The 24,792-nt window shown below is 35.9% G+C and overlaps 2 protein-coding genes across 5 annotated transcripts in view; one reads left to right on the forward strand and one right to left on the reverse strand.

Annotated features, from left to right (window-relative positions):
- Positions 1 to 17,683, forward strand: part of TMPRSS15 (transmembrane serine protease 15) — a 56,728-nt gene extending 39,045 nt beyond the window's left edge. Inside the window, exons 21-28 of the mRNA XM_040584306.1 lie at positions 2,314 to 2,446; positions 8,157 to 8,252; positions 11,644 to 11,693; positions 12,140 to 12,314; positions 14,236 to 14,417; positions 14,666 to 14,761; positions 15,674 to 15,813; positions 17,528 to 17,683. Coding sequence (XP_040440240.1) covers positions 2,314 to 2,446; positions 8,157 to 8,252; positions 11,644 to 11,693; positions 12,140 to 12,314; positions 14,236 to 14,417; positions 14,666 to 14,761; positions 15,674 to 15,813; positions 17,528 to 17,683 — 1,028 coding nt within the window. The remainder of the gene's footprint in view (positions 1 to 2,313; positions 2,447 to 8,156; positions 8,253 to 11,643; positions 11,694 to 12,139; positions 12,315 to 14,235; positions 14,418 to 14,665; positions 14,762 to 15,673; positions 15,814 to 17,527) is intronic.
- A 4,752-nt stretch (positions 17,684 to 22,435) lies between these two features.
- The window catches only part of CHODL (chondrolectin), a 28,135-nt gene continuing 25,778 nt past the window's right edge, over positions 22,436 to 24,792 (reverse strand). For 2 of the 4 annotated variants that reach the window (XM_040584098.1, XM_040584096.1), the window contains 2 exons: positions 24,617 to 24,695; positions 22,436 to 22,975 (listed from right to left, as the gene is read on the reverse strand). In XM_040584098.1, coding sequence (XP_040440032.1) covers positions 22,973 to 22,975; positions 24,617 to 24,695 — 82 coding nt within the window. In that variant the 3' untranslated portion in view covers positions 22,436 to 22,972. The remainder of the gene's footprint in view (positions 22,976 to 24,616; positions 24,696 to 24,792) is intronic. The other 2 variants (XM_040584097.1, XM_040584095.1) reach the window with 1 other exon arrangement.

The following is a 24,792-nucleotide window of genomic DNA, read 5'->3' on the forward strand; positions in this document are numbered from 1 at the left end:
TTGATTCTCACAGCAGTATACATTCTGCAGTGCAGAGTAGAGTATAAGAATCTTCTTGTTGGAAACTCCTAGATAGTTTTGTGGGTGTGAAGCCAAACTGCAGCACATGGCACCCTGCAGCCTGCCTGGATTCCAGCTTGTGGAGGCATTGCCTTAGGGTGGCAGAATTGCACAGCTGCAAAAGCAGCATCCATTGCTCATAGTGGATGTGCATGCTCCTACCAGGAGACCAAAAGCTGCTGTTGCTTATTCCTCTGGTAAAATGGTACTTTCCAAAATGTAGGTTTACAGTATTTGGCTTCATTTCACGTAACATGGAAATAGCATTCTCTAAACAATAATGTAAATGTAAAACTAATGTTTAAATCATGTTGGGCCTAGCACAGAAATTAAATTGCTGTTTCTGACAGTCTATTATGGAGCACTAATGGAAAAGTTAAAAGTGGGCTTTTAAGCTCAGTACAACATAATTTTCTTTTGTTTTGAAGAGGACTGCTAGGGATCAGATATGTCCTTGGATGTGTGCTGGCAGTTCTCATTGATTTCAACATCTTTTTCATGCAGATATATATGTCTGTCTGCGTATGTGTCATATATAACTATATGTATACATATATATGTCTGAAGGCACAGATTCAGTCTTCACATTAGTGCAATTAACTATTTTGTTGCAAACATATTCTTCCTTTAAAATGCATAGAATAAAATGCACTTTAGTTTCTTCTTAAGCAAAGTGGACTTGAATGGGTTTTTCCAGTCCTTGCTAAAGAACATCTGAACAAGATAACCATCACCTACATTAACATGACGTACATTTTCCCAAAGATTTATTCTTCCATAGATTGTCTATTACTTCATAAAAAATTACTCCACATTAAAGAACTTGTTTCCAAAAACCCATTTAATCCAAACATAGGCTGAATCAATCTAAGCCTTTAAATAAAATGGAAATTCAATTAGACATCCTCACATTGAGTCTTTCCAGTGTCCAAAAGTCTTGCCCATTTTCCTGAAACCAATTTCAATTTCTTATCAGAAGTGGCAATTTGAACTAGCCAAACTGTCATTTTCAAATAGTTCAATTTCTGAAACTTCTTGTGGACTGAAAAGGCATAGGATACCTTCTCCTTTGCAGAATTCTAAAATATATGACATTTTAATTAAGCAGTTTTTAAGTGCTCAGTGGTTTATTCCTTACCAACAATATATTTGGAGAACATGGATCTGATGAGGAGAAAGGAAAAGAAATTATAGTACAAGTAGAAGAGAGGAGAAATGTCAAAAGTAATTTGGAGAAATCTCACAATACAAACAATTTGATTTTTCAAGACTGCTCAAATATTTCTCTTGACTGAGGTTTATCATTAGTTTATCACTGTATATCACTTCTTTCATTCATGCACTCTAGGTGTCAAAAAGGGATTCCTAAAAATCTTTTTTTTCTTCTTTTTTTCTTTTTTTTCTTTTTTGCTATAGTATGTATGCTTTACTTTTTTTCTGGAAACATTTTGGTGGAAAAATGTTTTCTGGACAACTAAAATTTTTTATAATAATTATTTTGGCAACCAGTAAATTTCAAATGCATTATATATTTTCCCCTACTTTATGCTAGCAATAACTGTCCTTTGCCTGAAATGCAGCTTGTAGCTCCTGAGACATATGTGGGATTCTGTTGACCTTCTTAAACCTTATGGTCCAACTTCCTTCCTTACTATGCCAATAGCATAAGATTTTTCACCAAATAGTTAATGAGTTTCTGAATTTTATTTCTGAATATTTTGTTTGGGGAGAAGTTTTGATAGGAAGATTGGTTTTCAGGGAGATTTGATTTTTTTGTGTGTGTGTTTTAACTAAAGATGCAATGAAAACAGTGAAAATTCTCATGGCAATTGGAACTGGAAGATCCAATTTTTCTGTCAGCTCTGGTTTTAACCTTATTTCCAGTCAGTGTTACTGAGCTAAAGCTTCACATAGTGTCTGGAAATTATATATTGCTGGCTAAGGAAAAACATTGGTTAGAGCTGATGGAAAATATACTGTTCATTGTCTATTCATGAGACATTTGCAAAATACAGGCTATGAAACTTTCCTGAGGCAGAAATATAGAAGGAGATGACAATAACATTTCCTTCCTGTGGGAACACAACATCCTGGAGATGCTGGGTTTATTACCACTGTAACTTATTTTAACATTTTTTTGGTCTTTGCTGCCAATACTGTGTCTGTTAATATAACAGTTCTGTTTGCTTGGAGTGGTGGGGAATGTGGTTTGCCACCTATCTAAAATGCTTCTGTTTTTGGTTTGGTCTACAGTGAGATTGCTTAATGGTTCTCTAAGCACTGAAGGGCTGGTACAGGCAAGAATTGGGAAGACGTGGCACCTGGCATGTGCAGATGACTGGAATGAACAGACTTCAGACAGTGTTTGCCAGCTACTGGGGTTAGAGTGAGTGAAAAACATTTATTGTCCTTGTAACTTGTTTGCAGGTTTGTTGAATCTGTATATTGGTGTTTTCCTCATCATTTTACTGGTGTCTTTACCATCAAAAAAAAGGGCAAAAGTATTTTTCTGTGGCAAGTGAAGTGCTTGGTGTGCCAACAAATTTGTAAGTGTTACAGACCCTGTTTTGATGGCATTCATTACAGGACTGATGACTGAATATAGCAGATTAGGCATGTGGATACATAATGGAGAATAATGAGAGACTGATGTGGAGGTATTAGTCTTTTGTCGCTTTATGTCACCATTTACATCTTAACTTTTATAAGGATGGCTCAAGAATAAAGCTGGAGCAAACGGCAGCCTTGGCTGCTCTGTTATCATACTAATGTTCATTTCAAGTAAATTCCAGATAATCACCTGGCTATTCTGCTATTGGGTTCCCAGTCCATTTCATACCTATCATTAGACCTGAGCTATTGGGTGAGGAAACTATTTCTCTTGAGGTACACTTAGAAGGGGGAGAGAGGAGGGAAGTATATGACTGAAAAAATACATTTGGCGTCAGTCACTGTTTAGCAGAATTTCCAGGGAAAAGGTGGGGAGGTTTGAGTGCAGAAGTGTTGTATTTTTCAATCTATGGTAAAATTAATAGCCTAAATTCTGGCCTTACTTACACTGTATGCAACTTCACTGCCATTCACCGAATAATAAATAGCTTTCCTACAGTGCTGAGGTTTTTAGGGAATGTCACTTATCCAAGTAATAATCAAATTAAATTCTAAGGCTGCAATTCATTATGTTGGTCTCTAACCAAAGTAGGATGTCTGCCAATGTCCTTCTGATAAATTAATTGTAGAAATCACAGAGTTAAGGGGACTTAGAAAAATATCCAAGTGTTATTTGAAAATACTTTTAGTCATTGGATGAATGTGTGCTGGATTTGTTTTTTTTTATTTTTACTTTTTTCCCTTTGAGTAAGTACTGCATTTACATAAATATCAGATAACTGTATGCACAAATCCTGATTGTAATTTATGTGTGTAGTTAACTCATTTATGCATGCATATAAGAACATGCAAATGATGACTAAATGTTCTTCTAGTCAAATACCTTGTCCTTTACAGTAGCCAGTAGCCTTCTTCCTCTGATTCTTTCTCCACCTGCCCTGCCTCCTTTCCCTCTATAACTTCTGGACACTAGTCATTTTGTGGTCTACTAGTTTAATTTACATTTTTAATTTTTGATAGGCTTCAGTGAACTTTGTCTTCCATGGTACTTTCTGTTACCTTTTAAAAATTACTTCTGCTTTTGTCTCCAGAACATTCTGTGGCAGTACACTTCAGTTTGTCTATATAAACTAGTTGGATATACTTGCTAAAAATAATCCTATTACATTCCCTAGTTACATCTTTTTAATTCCGTTTCTTAGTTTATTACATATTCCCATTGTCAAGAAAAAATATTTTTAAACCTGAATTGCATCACATTCTCATATCCTGGGTGCTACTGCTGTTACTGATCCTACAGAATAGGATAAAATACTCATATGTATATACATATATTTAACTCCTGTAAGCATTATGCTATTTCTGCCTTCCATGAATCCCCCTGTAGCAATTTTGTTACTAACAGATGTTTGTAACAACAGGTCTTGAGTAAGCTATAGCTCATGCTCCCATACTGAATAATTACCTAGAATCATGCTTCATTAGAGAAAGAGGCTAAGGTTCATCTGGAACAATTTACTTTTGCTGTTAATGCTTATATATTTGTTAATCTCATTTACTGTTTAATTTATGAAAAGAACTGAAATTATAGGAGTCCTGTAGCATATCCCAATTATTCATGTAGCAGGGCTAGAAAGTGCAATGTTCCATGCAGATTCTAATAAAACACAAATGTGAATCTTTTTGCCTCCGTTTTTCAAATCTGTGACTGTCACATTTGTGATGTGTGCCAAACAGGAAGCAAATCTGCAGGCATGCTTATGCGTTCATCTACAAAATATAGCTTACGTAAATAATTTACAAATATTCTTAATGAGTCTGGAGTGCAAGGTGCACAAATTGATGCACTTGAGAAACCTGAACAAGACCCTTTGCTCAGCTTGCACTTGCAACTGTGTGCATCTGACAACACTGTTAAAACACGATTATTGTTAGCATCACTTTTCCTTGAACCAACATTGAGCTTTTCAACATTCTACTAGTCGGGTGTGAAACGTTCTTGTTTCTCTGGGAGCAGAGCCATCTGGGTCTTCACTGAATTGCATGCAGGAATGGGGACAGACTGCAATTTTGCCATACCCAGAAGTCTAACAAGGGCTGAGATTTTAAGCCTCACTCTCAACCCTGCAGTGTATTTTCTTCATAAATGCGCAAAATTCTTGAGAAGGAAATGAGGTCATTGGAGTTGAGATTTCCAGGTCAGTTAGGTTTTCATCCTCCCCACAAATGAATGGTCAGTAGTAGCTACATGCCTAGCTCCTGGAGACACCTCAGAAAATCCTGTCTTTGAATGTCAGACCTAGGTTCTCCAGTGTGCTAAGAATGTAACATATAGCCTGAAAGGGGTGGAAACGATCCCCAAAAATTTATAAAAAAAAAAATTGTGTTCTGATGGGTAAGTTAGCATAATAAACAGAGAGCATGATCTTACTCTTCTGTAGAGCCAATGAGTGTCATATGCTGGATGTAAGAACCTGGTTCTCAATGTTTTCAGCATTAAGAACCAGAATTAGGACATTCCTAATAATCTGGTGATAGAATTAATTTCCCGACAGTTGTCACCAAGTAATAATATGCACTTTGACCTGAAAGCCACAGGAGGAATCTCAATGATTTTTTTTGGCTTTGTAGGTCCACAGCTTCACTTCGGATCAGACACTGCTTAAACCCATTGCTTAAGAAGCTTCATTTCAAATCCAGAAAGTATAGAGAGGTTACTTTTATTTATCATCTTCAAATTTTCATATATAAAATTGTGTGCACACAAGCATTTAGAAAACAGCAGCTCTTCACATAAATTCACAAGACCAAAGCGGTTTTATGCCCAAGAAAATGTTCCCTGTTTCTAATTTACTACTATTCTTCATTGTTTGTTTTTCTGTCAGAAAAATCAGTGGATGAAAAAGAAACACTGCCCTGTGTCTCAAACAAAAATTAAACAAACTGCAAACATTCCACAGCCTGAGAACTAAACAATTAATTGCAAAATGTGTGAACATATTTTCTTCAAATAAGAAAATAGTTGGTTTGTTGGGTTTTTTTAAACAGGGAAAAGAACTGGAGCTATCAATCATACTTCTTTCTATCCTTATTCTGATTTTTTTTTTTCAGCATGGTACCACTTAATGTGAATCTTTCACAACATTTGTAACTGCTTATCGTTACTGAGCACTTACGAAACAGAAAGGCTGAAGTCATAGTGATCCATAGAGTATTTAGGTACATGAGAACCAATAATATCTGAGGAATTCACTGCACAGATATCTCTTTACATCTGTGCATAATAAGTTTTTCTGAAAGTTTTGCCTGGTGAACATGTTGAATAGATTGAGAGTTACTTAACACCTAGGTTAGCCTCTTAAAGAGCATTTTTGTCACAACCTGAAAGATTTCTAAAAGATCATCTTCCAAAACAGAAATTAGAGACCTGTGGCACTGCATTTGGGGACCTGCAGAAGAGACTATATTCCTGTTACTAAACTGAATATCTCCAGGAAAAAAAGTACAAGATTTCTTATACTTACAGGAATGCTTAATCCTCATCATTTACCAATAAAAGGCTTGGAGATTTCCAGTTGTGTGTGCTTCAGTGCACTAAATAACTAAATGAAATTATCAACATCTTTCTCAAAAAAGGGCTTAGATTTTATTTCCAAAAGCTTAATAAAGCTCCTGTGGTTACAGAGAAGCTCAGAGAAGTGCCAAACTGTAATCCAGGAATTTCAGCAGAGCAGTGGGAAATAGTTTGCTCAGTCTTTGCTGAAAAAGGCCAAGAAAGATACTGAGGTGAGACAAGAGATCTTCATGAGTATTATGAGGTTGGTGGAAGCTTTGACTTGGAAGGTTTATAGTGTTTGCCCTATGACAGAGTCTGTTAGAGTAATCTAGTAAAGCACACATGCATTCATTTGAAGTTTCCTGGTATAATGTGCCATGTAAAATGTAAGCCAGTGATATTCATAAATGTACATACTCTTAAGCTTTTCCTGACATGTTTATTTTTTACATTGGTAAAAGCTCCTGGCCCACTCTTTTTAAAGAAACGATTTAGTGCCTTTTTCACACATTTGTACTTACAGTAGTTCAGTGATTAGACTGGTCTCACTTGTTCTTCATTGTATAATTTGACTTTACCTACCTGGGTTGGCACTTCACTACTCTCCCAGACCATCTAACAGGTCAAGTCAGGGTTCTGGGGTAATTTCTGAAATACGTATTAGTGTACTAGTGTTTTATCAATATAAAAGTCTGTGAACTAGAGTGTACAGACACTATCTACCTATCTATCTAGAGACAGCATTAAGGACTTGATCATTTCCAGGTTGAGAAATGCTGCAGTAATTACTTTTTCAGTAGGGTAGGTCATGCAGCTGTCCTAGTGGCACAGCAGAGCTATTGAACCCCTTTCTCCTATGGCCGGTCTTACTCTCCATACACAGCAAATTTGCAGGATGATTCTAGACTTCCCAGGAGAATGAGATTTACTGCACTTGAAGAGAAGAGATGGTGCTTCCTTCTACACAGGTGCTCCCTGTGTATTAAACCTGCACAAATTGTTCTCCTCTTGCACCTGAGATAATGTATGGCTAAAGGGTCAGATGGGAGTACATTGTCACCCCTCAAAAAATTATGTAGTCTGACCACAGCTATCTTTTTTCCCCATGCTTCCTCAAGAGAAAGCAAATATGTTTCTTGAGTGTATGTTCCAAGCTGGTCATATGCAGTATCACAAAATATATGGTGCATAATGGGTTATAAAGTAAATCTGGATATGGGTTGTAAACATTAAAACAATTTATCTCACTGATAACACACAGAATTCTTGGTGTTCAAAAGGCCATAATTACAAAAAAACAGTTAGTTGAGGAATATACCCCACTTCAGAGGAATTGTCCTGTTCAATAGCAAACATGACACCCTTGACTCTACTCCACAAACAGGTATTTTGATTTGAACAGATCTACAAGGTGGAACTAATTTCTAAGGAAGGTGGCATTTATTCCATTAGGTTCTTCATGATATAAAATAGAGTTTCATTTCTTCTTTAGGCACAGAAGTATAGTATCAATGTAATTATCTCCCCTCAAAAAAGCAAAACTGTGATCTTCCAAGGTTCATCTATTACGGTTCCATTTTGCATGCTAAGTTTTAGATCCATATATTTAAAAATTGGTACTGCAAACCCTTCATTGTTACACAGAAAAACAGAAATTGATCTTTTATGCTATTAAAATAATTAATTTCTGTCTTTTTCAATATTATTGTAGTATTATAAATCTTAGAGTAAGATGTAAGAGTGAAAGTAGGTGAGTTGCATTTTAATTCATGTGAGTTCAAGCCTCAAATATCAACTGATAAATAGTAATTATTTCAGGAATAAAATGATGCAGTTTATTCAACCACCATAATCATTTCTCAAACATTCCTCCACTGGTGAAACAGGAAAAAAATACCTACAACTATGCACGTGTGTCTTTTCCTTCCAGGGATGCAAATATGTCATCAACTGTACTATTCACTGGAGATGGCCCATTTGTCAACATCACCACAACAGTGAACCACAGCCTAATATTTACAAAAAGGTGGGTAGATGGAGGTTTCTTCCTCATACAAAGAATAAAGTATGGTGGTGATCATTTCTACACTAATTTCTAGCTCAAGTTTATCTGAGAGGTAACATGATTCTATATGAAGTCTGGACTATAAACATACCCAGAATTCTGTGTAACACTGGGCAACTCACTCTTCCCCCTTCCATTCTTGTCCATCTATCGTAAATTTAAAAGGAGACACTTGCTACATTTTTAGCTAGCATTCAGGACAATCTTAAATGAAGTCTTCATAAATTTACTTTAGAAACGATAAATAATGCTATTTTTACAAAACATTTCTTATCTAGAAATCTTTAATTATGAATACGTAATATAGTAGAAGAATTGGAATGGCATTCACCCATAGTTACATAGTGGTTATCACACTAGGTTCTCTGTGTAGTCAACATAAAAATAAGCACTCCAAAGTGTGATCCATGAAGGTGATGTCTTGAAATATGATGAGTGAATTTCTGTAAACCATTGACTTTATTAATACAGACTTAGGACTAATTACTAAAGTAAGCAACCCACATACAGATATCTATATTTAGAAAAATCATTCCCTCTCAAAAATGACTTCTGGATTTGTCTCCACGTTTAGAAGTGAATCATTAGATGAGATGATCCTTGGCATACATTCAATTATATTCTAATATTTCTCAGTCCAAATAACAGCTGAAGTGATTCTGAAGGGTCCTATACTCTGGTAAAGTTTCTTGCAGATTACATAAAAATTTAACTTTAGCACAGTATTATATTCTCAGGTAATTCTGGGATTTACAGTACAGCTCCAAAAGGAGAAAGGCTTGCTATGATCAAATAATATATATATATGACTTCAAGTATTATCTTTCTACTTATAAGAAGGGTTATTATACACATTTTTCTGCAATCCTACCAAAAGCACTAAGGCAGAAAATTACTGTCTAATTGCTTTAAATGCTGAAACCATGTTGAATACAGCGAGTCCACATTCTTTTACGTTTCCTTCATAAACATACCACATAGTAACAAAGTAGGAATTAATTCATAATTTGCCATGCTGTATTTTATCTACAGTAAAAAAAAAAAAATACATTTTATGGTTTAATCTTACGCTGCTGATCCCAAACATTTGTCATTCTCATTGGTAATGAAAGTATCTTAAACTAATGGAATATCATTGCAAGCTATTTTTCTTTTTTCTTGAGTGGATATCTAAACCAGCATTGCCACAAGAGATCTTAAAGAGTAATGATTTAAAGATGTCTTCTGTTAATATCTATTAAACACTAGAAAGTGATTAATGCAGGAGGAAATGGAATAAGTTCATTTATCTTAGTTGTATATCTGCTGAAGAAATAGGTATCTTCTACCATGTTTCATCTGGACAGCTGATAGGAATCGTTTCACAGGGTGACACCATTACACATTTGCACACTTTTTTGGTACATATAATGAATAATAGAAAGATGACACAGATTTGATAATTAAAAAAAAAAAAACACCAAATTCATTAACTGGTAATCAAATTATAAATTGTATTTCTCACATTGTCTTTGGTCTTTATTCAAGCGTAACTACCATAGAAGCAAAAGAGGGTGCATATCATAGGACTTGAAAGCTGTGGTGGCAGAGACAGCGAAGCTGTTCTCCGATGCCCTTAGGTAATGTATTTCTTGGCAGGATAGCTTTGTAACAGGGCAAAATCCTGCCTTGAATATATATGTGAGGAGATTCCACAGGCATAATTGCTTTTGCTAGTCCTAAGTGAAGATCATATTTACAGACGTCTCAACCACTCCACATTTCTTCCCGGCATGCTGCTTCATAGATGCGACTCAGAGAAGCACACAGGATGGGTATTCAGCACATGCAATGCCTCTGTTGCCTTTTGGACTCTCCTGTGCTGACCAAGAGGCAACTGAGGACTGGTGAATTGAAGTGCAGGCAAGGAAGTGGTTTTCATACTGGCAGCTAGGTTCAGAAAGAAAAAGTAGAAGCCCATGAAGTAATTTCTACTAAAGCAATCAGTAGGTACTAGTGGTGGGACAAAGACTCTCATTACATGCAACTCCCTGCTTCAATGAAAAAAAAAGGGGACAAATCTGTCATGTTGGATGTTAGTTTGACTAGTTTATAAATCTACCTAAAAGGAAGGTAGGATTGGATAAAGGAGCTAATATATAGTACCATTGCCCACCTCCTATGGAGGGAGCTTGGTCAAGAGTATTTAGTTGCCATGAAATTTATGCAGAAAATGGTTTCCTGCAGGTTTATGCATTTCTGGTTGACTTCCTTGTGTTTGCCTCACTACCAAGGCACACCTTTATGAAGTCAATACAGATTTGAATACAAATTTTGGTTTTCAGTTTTTAAATTACAGATTTAAAATTATCTATCTTGAAGTGGAAAATGGCTATGTGAGAATATTCAGGGCTGGAGGCATGTCTCATTCTTACTTGCTCTGTAGTGAAAACCTAACTGGGGAGGTGGGGGGTGGTTACAGTTCCCACTTGCCCTTGCACCACTCTGCCATTGCGAAAATGCTGGGTCACATCATGCATTATTTCCCTCACAACAGATACCAAATTTTAGAGCAGAGTGAGGGATACATAATACCGTTTCATGTTTAAAGTATCCTTCCCTTTTTTTATTTTTAAATTATGTGGAAATGCATACTGCAAACTAACCATTGGCAGATTTTTTTTCCCCTCTCTGATATATTTCTGCATGTATCAGATTTAAATTGCAAACACACACACTGTCCCAAGTGTTCAGATTCATTACCAGCTATGAAGATAATCTTAAAACCTCTGGGTACCAGAAATGCTTAGTAGTTTTGATCTGTGGTCATGTGCTCTTCAGGCTCTGGCTTTATATCTCTGCTAAATAATTTCTAATCCTGTATATGCAGCTATATATTTTAGAGTGCATTGTAACTGGTAAAAAAATACAGTCATATCAAACTAGGCTCTTGAATTCTTTGGTCACACTGATCTCTAGTGGTAAGGTATTGAAAACATCTCAGAAGGTAGAAAAAATAGCATATGCAGTTACAATTTTGTTGAGAATCTGTCACAGACAGATGACTCATTTCCTTAAAATTCAAGGGGAGTCTACTTTTATTTCTGCAACATAACACAAGTTAAGTGTTCATTGAAGAGGAATGTGTATAACTAGTATTATATATAATATAATGTTGTGTATTTATAATAAATATCTAATTAAATTTTGTTGGACAATTTAACCATTTGATACTGATAATCTAATGTACTTATATATTTAAGTATATATATATGCTTATATACACTTCTATATATGTGTGTGTATATATTTGACAGTCACTTAGAGGTATCTGGTGTGTAGATACTCATGATTAATTGCATTTTCATTCTAGAGAACACTGTCTGAACAACCTGGTGGTTCATCTGCAATGTAATATAAAATGTAAGTACACATACCCTGGGAATATTTCACACAGAAATCAAATTGTTCAGTCCATAAAGCCTAATGTTTATAGCTTGAATTGAAAGGTTAGGGAATGGACTGTAAAAGCTATACTTCTAATCACATAAACACAGGAAAAGTTACAGTCTTCACTTGTTTTCAGAGTTAAGTATACACTAGAGATGGGTCTATACTGAAAACACATATATAAAAAATCCAGAAGGTCTGAGGAAGAACATATCTAAATCTAAGTTATAAAGTCGCATCTTGATTTCAGCTATAAACCACCAAACTTTAATCCACAATAACAGTATTTTTGAATAGCAGTTCGGATACTACTACAAAGCCTATTTTTTCTAAGAATATTCACTAGTCTAATAAAACATGCTATATCCCCCTAAAAATCTACAAATCTATTTTATTTTTTTTATTTTATTTTTTTTTAGCTTGTGGAAAACAACTAGTAACTCAGAACAATGGAACAAGGATTGTAGGTGGAAGTGATGCCAGAAGAGGGACTTGGCCTTGGATAGTTTCACTCCATTTTAATTCCAGACCCATTTGTGGAGCCTCTCTTGTCAGTGATGAATGGCTGGTGACAGCAGCACACTGTGTATATGGGTAATGTTCACAAGCTCACACATTCTGACAATCCCACAACATACAAGTGTCCAAATGGTGGACAGTCATCAATCAGTAAAGCTGGGCTGAAGCATGACCTGAGCCATCGATCAGTTCCAGATAGAGCAAAACACACTTTCAAAGGAAATCACTGGGGAGTGGCACTTTTTAGAGGGTTTCTAGATGTTTGCTGTTATATGAAGTTAATATAAATTCACAAGTACCTCTCTCTCCACTGACTCCAGGGCATCTTTGCAACCAGCTAAGATAGCCATATGACATCCATGCCATGTCTTTTTTATTTTAATGATGATGAAACACTTGGTTTATATGCAGTTTCATGAAGGATGCATCAGATTACAAATAATTTATGACACTGATACAAAAAATTGACAGCCAGCTCACTGTTTAATTACTAAGATTTGAACCACTTGTGGGCTCAGCTAAAGGCTCCTTTACATTCTGGTAAACCCTCAGTTCTTACTTTAAAGCAGAGAATCACAGAAACTAAGCACCATTTTATGAACAATGAAGAATTGCACTTTAAATATATGGTATTAGCACTGAGCATTTGCACTTAACCCATAATTAATGTGGGCCTCCATTAATTAGTTGAATCTCTGCCAGTGGTATAAAGGATGACATCATACCTCATAAAGGTAAACTCAGTGTTGCCTGTTCCTCCTGTATATTACCATAAATTGATCAAGATTTACTGTTCATCATTGGAATGAATCTAGATTTATGTGCATTGATTAGGCAATAGTAGCTATCCTCTACATGGTGTTATTTGTACCATTCAAAGAAATTATGCATATTTAAATATTTTCTAGTGTTTGTTTCCATAACATCTGTAATAAAACCAAGTCTTGTAGAAAACTTGGAATGGCAAGAAGAAGAAACTGGAATGGCAAAAAAAAAATCTATTAATATTCAAAATTACAGTAGAACTTTCGTTATAAATAGCTAAGTAGTAAGGCAGTGGAGACTATGCCAATACAGTAATGGAGCTATATTCCACACAAAGACACTGAAATGAGAAGGACTAAGCCATCTTAGTTCTCATACAACAAATCCACACCTGTCTTGGTACTTCCTTTTCACTTAAATCACGTTTTTATTTTCACTTAAATCTCTTAAATTTTATCATCTTGACTTTGCTGGAATGTTCCTAAGTGGGAGCTTGCAGTTTCACACCTTAATTCTGAACATTTAACTGAAATGCTCATAGTTTAGAACCAGATAACCTCTTGATGTCAAACCAAAAGATCAGCAGAAACCAATTCAGTACAACAATCAGGCTGAAAACATATTTTTTTACAATTTTTAAAACTATGAACTGGTTGATTAAAAATAGCAAATAATTAATTTCCCTAACTTAAATACAGCCTCAAAAAAGCATGTGGAGCTCAGCAAAAAATGCAGATTATGTCACATTTTGTCTTGGCATTTTTTTTTATTTAGATTAAAAAATTAAGAGAGCAATTTTCTGAGTCTATGAGCTGCAGCACTTCCAGCGACATCTTAGACCTATTATTCTTTATATATTCCATAACAATTTTCTAACTGGGACTGATATTAATTGCCTGGTGGGCAGTCAGCAGTATTCTCCACAGTGTTTAAAAAACCACAGTAATTTAGTTAATGTATTTTCCTCCTCTGCACTACTGCCTGATTAATTCTTTATAAATAATGCATTATAAGCTTAACACAAAAAATGAACCACGTATTTCTACAGTGTAGATGTTTAAGATAGTATTACTATCACAAAATTGTAAGTACATCCACTACACTATTTATTTTGACAAAATGTGCAAATGCTATGAATTATCATGAGATTAAAGATTAGCATTTTACCTAACATATTTTTTACAACTTTCATTAATCATTCATAATTCTGAATATTCCTTGCAACTTCTAGGAGACAGTTAAAACCATCTCAATGGAAAGCAGTTCTTGGCTTGTATGACCAATCAGATATGACACAGCCTGCAACAGTAGTTCAAATTATTGATCAAATAGTTATAAATCCTCATTATGTGAAGCGTACAAAGGATAGTGATATTGCTCTCATGCACCTTCAATACAAAGTGCAATATACAGGTGAGTCGTTATTTTCCCACAAAACAGATTTACTCTATTATGCAAAACTCTTAACTATGCTAAGAATACGAGGGTGATGGGGTGGCTGTACATTTTTCACAACTTAATCATTCTGGAGCCAGTCCAGTACTTCCTGGGAATCTTGCTCAAAAAGTGAGTGTGAATTAACGAACATTTTCTTATGTGACTTCATAAAACCCTGAATACAGGGAAGAGGCTGACAGTGATTGCTTGTTTCTCATTCACAGATTACATACAACCTATTTGTTTACCAGAAAAAAATCAGCAGTTTTTACCAGGAATTTACTGCTCTGTTGCTGGCTGGGGTCGTATTATGAATGAAGGTGGGTCATCTGCTTGGAAAATTATGACAGGCATGAAGCTGTGAGGGAAAGCTTGCTCCTGATTCCACAGGGGTTGCTAAGGTAAAATAGTTTAGAGAGGTATTCCTCCATAGGAAAATTTGGGAACTATGCTCCTCCACTGTTCTTTCTCTAAAGCAAAGTAATAGAGTTATAACATAATTATTAGAGAAAATATACATACCTAGGATCATTAAACTATGAAAAAAACTTATTGCATCCCCTTAGATGTTACGATGACTACTTTTCTCAACATGAAATACGTACATCTTATTGTCAGATATTGGGTGGGGGAGGAGGAAGATTAGTCTTTCTGACAATGTGCAAATGATTTTCCCCAGAAGTCAAGCATACTGACTGTAGTGTAAAATGTTATGTTCTGTTTGCATATCATTTGAAATCTCTGTGAAATGATAAATATGCCATTTCACTTCTACAGTTGCTTGTACACATTTGTTTCTACATTTTCAGAATAAAATTGCATTAAAATTTTTGAGTAGGAATTAGTAAAAGAAATTTTTAAAAAACTTGAAATAATCAAAGTTACATAATGAATAGTGAGGAAACATTGGACAATCCAAGCTCCTAAGCCCTTAATGATCCCTTAGATCTTCTCATTGTGAGTTCATAGTCATTGATTTTAGTAATCTTGATTTAATTATAACCAAATTCAGTCCCATTACACAAATGAAAGACAGGATTCAGTTAATGAGCACCAGTTAATCAGTGACTGTGTTACAGGGGTATAAGTCTGAATAGGACAGCAGTGAGGCAGGGTTTCCTGCTGCTCGGTAGCACGCCTAGCATGCTGGAACTGGAACAAAACCATCAGTGTTCTGAGCGGGATGTACGCTATTTATTACAGCAGCTAAACATACTTTGTATTTTCATCAGGTCCCACTTCAGATATATTGCAAGAAGCAAAGGTCCCTCTCATTTTGAATGAAAAATGCCAACAACAGATGCCAGAATACACTATTACTGAGAATATGATCTGTGCGGGATATGACATGGGAGGAGTAGATTCCTGTCAGGTAAATACAAGTAACTTATTTCCACTGCTAGCATATACCACATCTAATTATTGAGTAAAATACTCCCTGATCCCCTAATCATTAAAACCAGAACCATCGCTGTCCATTAATGTGATTTCTACTCGCAGTATTTTGCCCATTTAATACTTTATCAGGATACAAGTTGAAAAGATAAAAACCTATTATTTTGTGTCATGTTGACATAAACAACCATGGAAGGAAGATAAATATTTTCTGCACTAAGCTTTGAATAATTACTGATGAGTCATTCCCTGAAGGAAAGAGGGTCAAGCTTAGGGAAAAGCAGACTACAGAGAAATAAATACCAAATGGACTGAAGTCTCAGAAATGCTTCATACAGGAAAGGAGAGAGAGCGATGTTGGTTTCCCCCAGAATCTGTAGACTGGAGACCTTCTGTAAGTAGATGCCACAGTATTTTGGAGAGGCTGCCTTTCTGCATTGATCACATATGCTGCTTCCTGGGGATCTGGTTTTTATCCATTCCAGATCTGCTTATAACACACTGCTTCTCCTTGAGGATATGGTCAGAATTGGCTGTCACATATTTTTTCTTCGAGCAACATGAAGTCTATAGCATGGAGACTGGCTGGTTCTCCTCAAGTCTGATGAGAAGCACTATCACATATTTTTTCTTGCCTTGCACTCACAACCTAAGCCTTCATCAGGTGCAGTGACTTCGACTAGTTTAGTCTAGAAGGAAGAGTGTATGCAAATTTCCTTCGCCATTCCTGCAGCCTCCGTGGCTTTCCTCTTTCCTTGTTGCCTTCTGAACCTCATACTGAAAAGAAAGCAGTGCAGCACCATAGGCTGATACAGAGTACCAGTGGCCAGTGTTGTGATCAGTGACCATTCAACCACAAGGAAAGATGAACAAGTGAGTCCTGATAGTGCGTCAGCCTTCAGGCTGCTGTCACAGCCTTTGAACATTTGTGGATGCCCTAGAGTTATGGGCAGAAGTATTTTAATGGCTGAATCCTTGCAGAATGTTCCTGTAAAACTCCATTCACAAGGCTGTGAGAAGACAATAATTCTGGTTCAACTAACTTGACAGACAATGAAAAATAGTCATTGTTTTCTTCCTCATCAAAACAAGACACTCATGGCTGACTCAATCACCACTCAGGCTGTGGGATCAATCAAATTTGGTATCCCACACTATTGCAATGTGACCTCCGCTAAACTACTCAGAAGGAGGTGTGAGAAAAGGATGCCTCCTCTTCTGGCAGACTTGCCATCTTTTTCTCTAAATTCAAAACTGCTGAAACTTTGGGGCAACTGAAAATAAAAGTACATTTTGGCTGAAAAGACTCAACTGAAAAATAATCCTACACATTTATGTAGGCTTTGTGGAAGATGAAGGGCTAAACTTAAAAGTAATAAGCAAAAAAAAAAAAAAAAAATCAGTTAAAACTCAGTCCTGTGCTGAAAGACTGGTAAGAGCTTAAGACCGCATCCTTTTTTTTTTTTTTTAAAAAAAAAAAAAAGAAAAAAATGAAAAAGAAAAAAAAAGGACATGGATTATCCCAATAATTTTTCCACTTGGAAGAATTCATATTGATCTCACTTCTGCTGCCCAAGATATATAGGGATACAATTTCTACGATTAAAGATCAACACAAACAAAGCATCATAAACAGTCTCTGCTTCAGAGTTGACACTGTTCAATTTTAACTTTTGAATTTCATATTGCAGGGAGATTCAGGTGGCCCTCTGACATCTGAAGATGGTAACAAGTGGTTTTTGGTTGGTGTAACATCATTTGGCTATAAATGTGCACTTCACGAAAGACCAGGAGTATATGTTCGAGTCACCATGTTTGTGGACTGGATCAAAAAAATAATCTATTAGCTTGATATCTTTTAATGATAGAAATAGAATTTAAAGGTTGAAAGTAAGCCATTGTATAATGATGTAAACCAGAGTGGCATTTCAATCTCATAGTTAGATAAACTGAATAAATATTTAAATTATTGGGAGGAAAATATTAATTATTGAAAACTCCATTACCAATGGAAAGCAATATTTTGAAATAGATGCTGTGGGGTTTTTAATAAATAGTTATATAATTTATTTTTTCTTTTACATGAGACCATGGGAAAAGTTTCTTTGAACATCAGTGCATTAAATGCATAGTGGAGGGCTTTAAAAAACATGGGCATTAAAAAAAAAAGTTTGCAAACTGCAAATGCTTTATTGAAAAATGGTCTAAAATTATTTTTTTCAGGTCAAACATTACCTGTTTTTATGTTTTTACACTGTATTTTTCAATGTGCATTTTCATTTCAATTCATAGTAAACTCTTCAGGAATCTCACCACATCCAAAGTGAAGGCATATGTTATCTTTTTAAACTGGGCTCATGGGAGTTCTTCTGTCTTGTCTATTATAAAAAGCTCTGGAATGAGGTTTATGGATTGTGCATAAAAGCTGATATCTTGTATCATGCTGCTTTCTAATGAATAAATTGACTGTAAGCCAAAAGTTCTCTCTTGTGTAATTTCTTTGGAATTAATAGAGTTAAATAAGGTTTGAACACAGCTTTTTAGCTTTCTTTTTAGACAAGTGTTTTGGCAATTTTTCAAGCAATTATAGATATGTGCTTCTGTACACCAAGGCTCACAATACTGCAACCTCCTCTCATGAAAAGTAATGTTTTCTAAAAATGTTTGACAAAAAGGAGTACTGGCTATTCCTGGTGAGTAAGAAGTAATAGGGTTCCTTTGATATATGACATGCTTTTCCTGTACTATTGACTTTTAATACTGATTTTGTGCTTGTATAAAAACTATCATGATAGCCCCTTACAGCATTCTAAAAGGGAAAGAATATGAAGAAGGGTTTTTATCTTCTTGAGCTCTTTTCTAGATAGGTTTCTATTAAAATATAATTATCTACTTGTTGAAATGCCTTAAGTTCAATGGCATCTTAGTGTAATATGATGCATTTCCTTTATTTGTTTTCAGCCTAATGTAGGAATTTAATATCTCTTTAATTCCAAAGTACTGCATGAAAACATAAAATGCATTCTAACTTTCTGTGTATGTGTATCTACACATGATGGATGATTCTTGTAAGCAGCTCCCACACTTGGTGCTTACAACACTAAATGCAGATATGAAGTGCTCAAAATACAAGGCTAGCTTACAAGCACAGGTTGGTGGTCACTGATAAAAAACACCAGGTCCCAAACTGTTTTCAGGTCTTCATGAGCATTAGGGGACTAGGTCAAGCACAAAATATTTAGTTTTATCAACACATCTGTGACCACAAGGAACACAGGCAGATATAATGAAGCCAGACAGAAGATAAAATGTTTTAGACTCTTTCATATAAACCACACAGTTTTTAACATTAAAATGTTAAAGTTGCAAATCCTGTCTTTTGTAGTGGATTACTGTTTCCCCTTTACTAGAAAACAGCCACTGAAAATAAAGTGTATTCTGCTATCAGTATAAATTGATTTGGATGAAGCAATTACATTAAAATGCTCAATTAAAATGTGACATGGTTCCTTCATTATTTACTATACATCACTATCGTAAATTGTATTTCAGTCTGTTAATATAATACAAGAGCCATCTCAAAGCAGATACAGTCACTGGAAAAATGTGCTTCCAAGAAATACAGTAATATACTTTTACTTATGTGTAATTTTTGCTTCCCAAAATGCAATACATACATGTATTTTCAGTTATACTGTAATAAACCAGCCCATAAGACTGAAAAAATTGATATTGTAAACTCTGGTATAGAAACATATATGTAATATAGACTAGCATAATTAAAAATTAAAATTTATAACAATAAACTAATTTATATCTAGATAGAACTAACATAACCTTAGTTGACCACATTCTAACCTCCGTTCAGCTTCCACTACATCAGTTGCCTGCATATTAACCTGTGGAGAAACCAGTCGTTACTAAGTTAAAATACATGGGCAGCATGGATTATTTTCAATTGAGTCACAGTTCCAAAATACTTTGAAATGGGATGGTAGAAGCTTGATGCTGATTTACACTCACTTGCACCCAAAAAAGGTTAAAAGATTAGAGAAGGAAACCAAGAGCTTTCCTCTCAGATGCTTCTTGCTTGCAAAAGGCCGCAGTCACTACAGAAATAAAACAAAAATTATATTCCCTGGGGAAAATAAGGGCAGTGGGAAAAGAACGTTTTTAAAATGACAAGCTGAAGCCATGCCATCTATCGGAGGACTAGCTAAGGTTTACTGTCCTTCCTTCAGTTCCTTGCCTCACCTGCTGCTGCCATTTGGAAGTGATTTAGAGAGGCAGTGAGCAGAAGGGAATGTGGTCACTGCAAGGGGACCCCATAGCTATACATAAAAGCCAACAGGCTTATTTGAAGTGGCTTTAGTTGATGAAAACTGTCACCTGAAACTGGAAGTAATTTTCCTTTCTCTGTTTTGTAGGTTTTAATGTGCATATGAAGGACAGAAGGTCAAGGGGTGGGTTTTTTTGTTTGCTTTTCTTTTTAAACAGCAATTCTGTTGCTACTAATGGACCATGTCACATATATACCTGTGGGTTTTCTGGATTCTCTAAACCCCAACAAAATCCGAACATAATACCAGCTTAAAGTCTAATTTGTAAGTATTCTCTCTGCAAGTGTGCAACACACCTATTTCCCCCCCCCTTTCTGCTCTTATCCTTACTCCTATCTCCCTTTTGAGTGTGGAAATAAGGAAAATAAAGACAAAAGAATTTGTGTATGTATGGGATTTGTATGTTTTGCATGGAAAAGAATTACCAGATTAATCTGTGCATCATTTGTAGTCTTCCACATAAGAAGTTGTTCCTAGATACTAGGTAAAAGCTAAAGAAACTTAAAAATCCTAAGTAAAGGAAATACATGGAAGGAAACTATTTCCTTCCCCTAAGCAGGTGATATGATATGGAAATATTTTGTCCCAATAACCAATATTTCTTATTTACATATAGAATCTGAGTACATTATAATAAAAGCATTGCATGCCACCTTCCGTTGGCCTTCACACAGAGTTTAAGACTGGTCCATGCTGATAACTGCCCAGTAATCAATCACGTTCACCCTTGTAAGAAAGGCATCTGAAGGTGTTTGCTTTCTCCTAATTGCTGCATGGAAATCACTTCTGTGCCATTAATCATAATATCAACGGTTACACTTTTACACATCCTTTGGAAGTACGAAGTATGAAGAAATAATTAATCCTTAAATTAAGTTAAAGGGAGTTAATTCTTCAAGACCATAAAAAGAACTAAGTTCTTTTTACCCAACCGTTCCCAAGAAAGTGGAGTCTCTTGCCCTCAGTTGAGTGAAGCAATGATTAAGTCAGGAGAAAAACAATTCTGGTCTTGGTGATCATGCAGAATCATAGTATTTTTTGGCCTGTTTATAATCACTACAAAGGAAATTGAAGTAAGTGATCAAGCAAAGAAAGTTGTGACTTACAAGAAAAACTACAGAATATTTGAAGTAGGAATAGCAACACTTAAACTCAACTACAGAAGGCAGCTTCTTCAAAGAGGAAGTAAAAACACAGCATAACAGTAACTTTAAGATGCTTCCAAAAGTGCTTCAGCAATAGCATTGCACAATTAGTACTAGTGATATTGAACTTTTAAATGTTTTTTCTTTATCTAGAAAAATACACATACACATTTGTCTCTGAACTCAAAGCTGTGGTCAACATCAGCTAGCACAGCGTAGGTAACCCAGAGTAATACAGTTTTGCTTCTGTTCGTCTCTCCCCAGCTTCCACACAGTAGTAGTTTTGAATCTGTGTTAATGTAAAGCCAAATAGCTTGAACTCATGCTCTTGAACTCTTGCTGAAACTGCAGGAAAACCCCTTAACTTTCCACTACAGCACCAGGCTGTCATCAACAAATCAGAGTGCTATTGCTACCACGCAAAGATCTGCGCCTAATGGCTGGTGAAACTATTCTTATGGCACAGAAAGCTCTTATGGAACCAAAGAGAATGGACATTAATGATATTAATAATAACTCTAACAGAAGACTTTAAATGCATTAGGGTTACATCTAAACCTGTCTATCAATTAACATAATAAACGCTTTTCTAGCTAATAGTCTGAGTAATGCTGGGATCAATCTATTAGTGCCACTTCCAAGAAAAGCCATTTGTCTTCACTCTGATATCTTACATTATTCCTAACAAACTATGAGCTACATTTAAATGATCTTTAATGCATTTTTTAAATAGATTTACTGAAAAAAGTAATTTTAATCTTAAAACTCTTGTCCACTGTGATATTATTTTTTTTCCTCAGAAAAAGTAAAGAATATTTTACTTAAACAACTAACAACTGCTTTCAAACGACAACGCATTAACGAGGTATCACTTGCTAAGTTATTTATGTTGACCTTGGACCATTATGTCAAAAACTTATGATCATTCCCTGGAAAAATGGATTCATTATATGACATCAAATTACTTTTATGAATCCTTGAATTTTGCCACATCAGATCAATGTCACAACATCGCAGCTATCTCTGCCAGCAACCATGTTAATGTTTAATAAAATAATGTGTGTCTGAGAATCAAAAACCATAAGTGTGCAAATAAATACTAAACAAATATTTTGTATAAAACATTTATGCAAAGATAAATAATTGTTACACTGTAAAATTGTCAGTTCCATTTACAGTACATCAACTAGGGTACAATGCATGGGAGACTAAAGAAAACAAAGAGGGTTTGTTTAACTACAAACAGTCTTAAAACTGATATACATTGTACATATTTCCCCATAAAAACTTCAAATGCTCTTCATTTCATTGCTCTCACAACTAGCTAACTTACAACTTTTAGCAAAATAAACACATACCCTTTATTTAGCATGGCGTATTTTGTTACTGAATTAATAATCAAACATTATATAAAAATGATCTGAACATTCACCTCAAGGGGGAGCTTACAGTTCATTCTTGTAGATCCTTTGCATTTTCAAGCCATTCCAAGCTAATGTTCTTTGATAACATTATAATACAGCCTGACTGCAAAATGATATTTTTGCTTTGTTTTCAGTCAGTAAATCATTATACCTCCATGCTACTGTCCTTCCTAGGCGTCTTTGAAATCCATAGTGTGGACTGGTTTGGACTGGTTTTTGTTCTTCCTTTACTGAAAAATAAAAATATAAACTGTTTTCAGTGCATTTGTGCCTTTGCAGTCCTGATTCAGGTTTGTGATCAGACCTGGGTATTTCATTCCCTATTTAAAGGCCACCTTTGTTGCTTTCATAACATAGGTTCCCCATCCAGAAAAGGGTCGTGCCCATGCTGCAGTAAGCGTAACACCACAGCAGCGGGACAAGGTAAGCAACTGTTACCAAAGTTACCAGACCACCCTGCTTAGCAGTGCTCCTCCCAGGAACTGAACTGACTTGGTCCATTTTTTTTTAAATTATTGTTTTCAGTTCCCATTCAACTGCACCTACTCATTCAGAGTGGTCTTTTCAGAGGTGGGTGTGGACACCAAGCAGGGTGGTGACAGGCTGGCTGCTTCCCTTGTCTGGGGGAACGGATAAGGGACAGGAGCACACATGCCCCCAGGCCCACACCAACATGCTCAGGGTGCAGCCCACCCACCCCCAGGGGCTACCACAACCCTGCCCGTGTGAATCCTGGAGCTGCACCCCTGTGACCGCGATACACCAATGGGTGCCAGTGGGTACTGGTACGCCAGAAAGCCTCTTCCCTTCAGGGCTTGACCTAACTTCTAATGAAGTAATGGCACATGAATCAGACTCCTAGCAATGAATGATGAGTAGAAAGCTTCCTTAAGCCTAGTTTTCATTCAAAACTGTCAATAGCAGGTTTCGTATTGTGGTGGGTTTTTTTTAATAAAAGGCAAAAAACTTGTTCCAAAAGTACCTGTTCTGCAATACTGAAAAAAATGTTCACTCTAATCTTTACAGGAAGCCCTGAGGTACCCTGTAACTTGAAGCAGCATCTCTGCTATGGCTGCCTTAACACACCACTTTCCCTCACTTACCTGGCAGATGACAGCACGCTGCAGTCTACTGAGTAGAAGAGGCAGTTCATGAGCTACTGCAGCTGCATTTCTATCAAAATGTTTTTGTCTCTGGCCAGAATATTTCACGCTGTTGTTATTTTCAAATTAAGTGAAAGCCAGAGGTGGAGAAGCAGCCCTACATAATTCTGTAAGTTGGAAACCTGAGAGTCAAGATCCCAACAGGCCTACACATTTAGTTTTACTCCTTTCCTGGTGTGTAAATGTAAGCGAGTCTGCATTGATTTTAAATGTACTTTGAGGGAGCTGGACAGTACAATAGGTTTTAGTCTCTCCAGACTTACCTCTGAAGTCCTACAAAGTAATGCATTATGTACCTGCGCCCATTGGACTAATTGAAAAGACTCCCTTTGGTTTCAGTGGACTTTAGATCAGGCCACAATGCTATAAACAAAGCAACTGCAATGAATCAAGTAGTTTCAGCACTTCTTTAAAAAACTGAGTCACTACTTTCTTCCAGATTAATACAGCAAAATCAGGTATGTTCTGTAAATTAATTTGAATGGACAGCCCTTGCCACACAGCAGGAACATTTTTTTAATAACTTGGATCAGAACTTCAGTTGTATAAAATGAGCTTATCTTCAGCAAACCTATGCTAATTTTCAACAGCTATACATCTGGTTCAGGAAATAGGATTTGGTAAGAAAGGTAAGGAAGATGCAATAAATAGCTTGAGCATATCGCTGTTTCAACCATGAAATGCAATCATAGAAACTGAGAAATATACCAGGTTGGAATTTAAACTTTCTGCAAGGCATTCAGATGATAATGGAGATGGGTCTTTGAAGCAGTTTCTCCTTGCTTCCCTGGAAGAAATGAAAGGGAGAGCATCTAAGCATGAATGAGCTGATCATTTCTACTAGCTACAGGGAAGATGTTTTGTTTTGCCTTATTACTACCCTT

Source organism: Falco naumanni, chromosome 2, assembly GCF_017639655.2.
Source record: "Falco naumanni isolate bFalNau1 chromosome 2, bFalNau1.pat, whole genome shotgun sequence".
Lineage (NCBI taxonomy): Eukaryota > Metazoa > Chordata > Aves > Falconiformes > Falconidae > Falco > Falco naumanni.